General features: G+C 51.4%; 1 protein-coding gene across 1 annotated transcript; it reads left to right on the top strand.

The window, feature by feature from the left end:
• Positions 1 to 277: 277 nt before the first annotated feature.
• Positions 278 to 3,307, top strand: LOC8037153 (heat shock protein 70 B2). The gene has a single exon (XM_029981243.4). It carries the CDS (start codon positions 699 to 701, stop codon positions 2,604 to 2,606), a length of 1,908 nt encoding a protein of 635 aa, XP_029837103.1. The 5' UTR covers positions 278 to 698; the 3' UTR covers positions 2,607 to 3,307.
• The last annotated feature ends 237 nt before the right edge of the window (positions 3,308 to 3,544 follow it).

Raw genomic sequence — 3,544 nt, forward strand, 5'->3', positions numbered from 1 at the left:
CACAAACTACCAAGGAAGACCCCTTTCTCGAATTATTTGTGAAATCACACACCTCTGGATAAGTCCTTCGGCGCGCCGCCTCGGTACACAGTGAAACGTCCACTGGCCAAGGGTCCTGGCGCCCGTCGCCAAATCGGGCGCCCAGAAAGCCTCCCTGTCAAAACTCGGAGAAGCACCTCTTGTCACGGTGCTCTACGAGCACCCCGCCCTGGCGAAGCGCCGGCATCCTCGCAACCGTTATTTTTAAGGCCCCTAAGCAATCGCTCGAAATAGCAAGCCGCGGGCTATCGGCAACGAGCCCCACGCGATCGATACACCTACGCAGACACTCAAAAGTTATGGCCGATTTACGGGTCCGGTGCAGCGGAACCTGCTCCCCGAAAGACTGAAGAGGACGTCGATATGGCCTGGCGACCTGGCGACCCACTGCGCTGAACCATCGAGCAGGCCGCGACGGAACGCGTCTCCCGGTGACGCTCAGCGCACGTCACCCAGCAACAGATTCCCATAGGTTGGCCCGCTCACGCATCCCCCGCTGCTTGCCAGCGGGGCTGGGAAGCGATGCCGTGTGGATAAATATAGACGCCCGGCGCGTGGAGCCTTTTAAAAGGAACCGGCCGCATTTTGGCAAAACTGCTGAAAACACCGTCGCGGCAAGTGCTCTCGCTAGATTCGAAACAGTGCGAAATCCAGCTAGCATGGCCAAAAGTGCCCCAGCCATCGGTATCGACCTCGGTACAACGTACTCATGTGTGGGAGTCTTCCAGCACGGCAGAGTGGAGATCATCGCCAATGACCAGGGGAACCGGACCACGCCCAGCTACGTCGCCTTCACAGACACCGAGAGGCTCATTGGTGACCCGGCTAAAGCGCAAGTGGCTCTCAATCCCGAAAACACTGTGTTTGACGCCAAGAGACTCATTGGCAGGAAGTACGATGACCCCAAGATTCAGCAGGACATCAAGCACTGGCCGTTTAAACTAATCAATCAAGGAGGCAAGCCCAACATCAGCGTGGAGTTTAAAGGAGAGCGAAAGATTTTCAATGCGGAAGAAATTAGTGCCATGGTGCTGACCAAGATGAAAGAAACAGCCGAGGCTTATCTCGGTAATGCCGTCAAAGATGCGGTAATCACCGTGCCTGCTTACTTCAACGACTCTCAGCGACAGGCCACGAAAGACGCCGGAGCTATTGCGGGCCTCAACGTACTTCGCATCATCAATGAGCCCACCGCAGCCGCTCTTGCTTACGGCTTGGACAAGAACCTGAAAGGCGAGAAAAACGTGCTAATATTCGACTTGGGTGGAGGCACTTTCGATGTGTCCATTCTCACTATTGACGAGGGTTCAATGTTCGAGGTTCGCTCCACAGCAGGAGACACGCATCTCGGGGGGGAAGACTTCGATAACCGGCTGGTGAACTACTTCGTCGAAGAGTTCACAAGGAAACACAAGCGTGACCTGAAAACAAACACGAGAGCCATCAGACGCCTGAGAACTGCCTGCGAACGTGCAAAGCGAACACTCTCGAGCAGCACAGAAGCCAGCATTGAAATCGACGCACTCTTTGATGGAATTGACTTCTACAGCAAAATCACAAGAGCCAGGTTCGAAGAAATGTGTATGGACCTATTCCGCAGTACCTTGGAACCTGTAGAGAAAGCACTCCAGGACTCAAAGCTCGGAAAGTCTCAAATACATGAGATCGTGCTGGTGGGCGGATCTACGCGCATCCCAAGAATTCAGAAGCTACTCAAGGACTTCTTCAATGGTAAGGACCTAGCCATGTCCATCAATCCCGATGAAGCTGTTGCTTACGGAGCAGCTATTCAAGCAGCTATTCTAACAGGAGACACGAGTGATATTATCAAGGACGTGTTGCTCGTCGACGTTGCCCCTCTTTCACTGGGAATCGAAACCGCAGGTGGTGTAATGGCAAAGATTGTAGAGCGTAACAGCCGCATACCTTGCAAGACATCCAAGACATTCACGACGTACGCAGACAACCAAACTGGCGTCACCATTCAAGTGTTCGAAGGCGAGCGGGCCATGACTAAGGACAACCACCTCCTGGGCACTTTTGACCTGATGGGCATCCCACCGGCACCAAGAGGAGTGCCCCAGATTCAGGTGACCTTCGACCTGGATGCCAACGGCATCCTCCAGGTTTCTGCAAAGGACGAGAGCACCGGACGCTCGGAGAGCATTCGCATCACCAACGACAAGGGCCGCTTGTCCAAAGATGAGATTGACCGTATGCTGGCAGACGCCGAGAAGTACAGGCAGGAAGACGAGAAACAGCGAGAAAGGGTGACCGCGAGGAATAACCTTGAGTCCTACGTGTACAACGTTAAGCAGTCCGTGGAAATGGTGGGAACCGACAAACTCGAGGCCAGCGACAAAGAGAAGGTGCTGAGCAAGTGTGAGGAAGTGATCAACTGGATCGACAGGAACACGCTGGCCGAGAAAGACGAGTACGACGATAAGATGAAGGACATGCAGCAGGTGTGCGCACCCATCATGACCAAGCTCCATCAAGGCTCTGGTCAGCAGGCGCCTCCCAACCAAGGCGGCGCCGCCGGACCAAAGATTGACGAGGTGGACTGAGTGTTGCCAACATGGGAGATCGTCATTGTCCTTTGAACTGAGAATAGAACCGAGAACTCGGTTGTGGACTCATTGGTGGATATCCCTCGAGCATTTCATGCAATCACTCGACAGTGGCGTCTCCACTTAAATTATGGGGGGACGTCAAAGGCTTACCGTACGCTTTGCGTCTTAAGTTTTGCAAGCGCTGTGAGTTCAGCTCCATAACGTGTCGTGCAGAAATATAACATAGCGTCAAATACGTCGTAGAATATCGAATTATAAAATAATCAGTGGTATAGTTTTGAGGATGCGTTCATAGCTTGAAATATCTGTTGTTCGCTTTAATTTTCTATAATCTTTCAAGTTGGTTGACATCTTTGTGTCGGTTGCGTTCGCAGCAACCAAAACGACAACGACAAAGTCACCGGGACAAGTGTTTGCCGCACAAAACGTGGCAGGCAATGCAAGAGGCAGCTTCGCGAAGGAATTATGAGTCACGCTTGTTCGGGGGTTTCGGTCGTTTCTGTCGGTTTGAGTGTTGTGAACGCCACCGTCGCAAATGCGTGACCGGCCTTTAGTCGTATCTTTGATTACTGTATTTCGTTTTACATCGAGCTTTTTTTTTTCCTTTCTTTTTTTCTGCATGTATGTGGGAGAGCGAGCGAGAGAGTTTTCACTCCAAGTTGTCTGCCCTAATAAACGGATCTCTTGAAGTCAAAGCGAGTACCGAGGCAACTCAGGCGAGCTGGTTAAGCACATAGGGGAAGATTGTTGGGACAGGACATATTTCATGCTTAAGTTTGTCCTGTTCCTCTCAACGTTCCAGGGTTACAAAGTATGCCAACAGATCTTTGCTGGTCATTATTATTCACTGAAAAAATAAAATAAATTAGAACTAAGAAAGTAAAAGAAATCGTAGGTATGCAAAAGCGACAGAAAGTGGTTGGACTAAAAAT

Source organism: Ixodes scapularis, unplaced genomic scaffold (genome assembly GCF_016920785.2).
Source record: "Ixodes scapularis isolate PalLabHiFi unplaced genomic scaffold, ASM1692078v2 PGA_scaffold9__187_contigs__length_104089568, whole genome shotgun sequence".
In the NCBI taxonomy this organism is placed as follows: Eukaryota; Metazoa; Arthropoda; class Arachnida; order Ixodida; family Ixodidae; genus Ixodes; species Ixodes scapularis.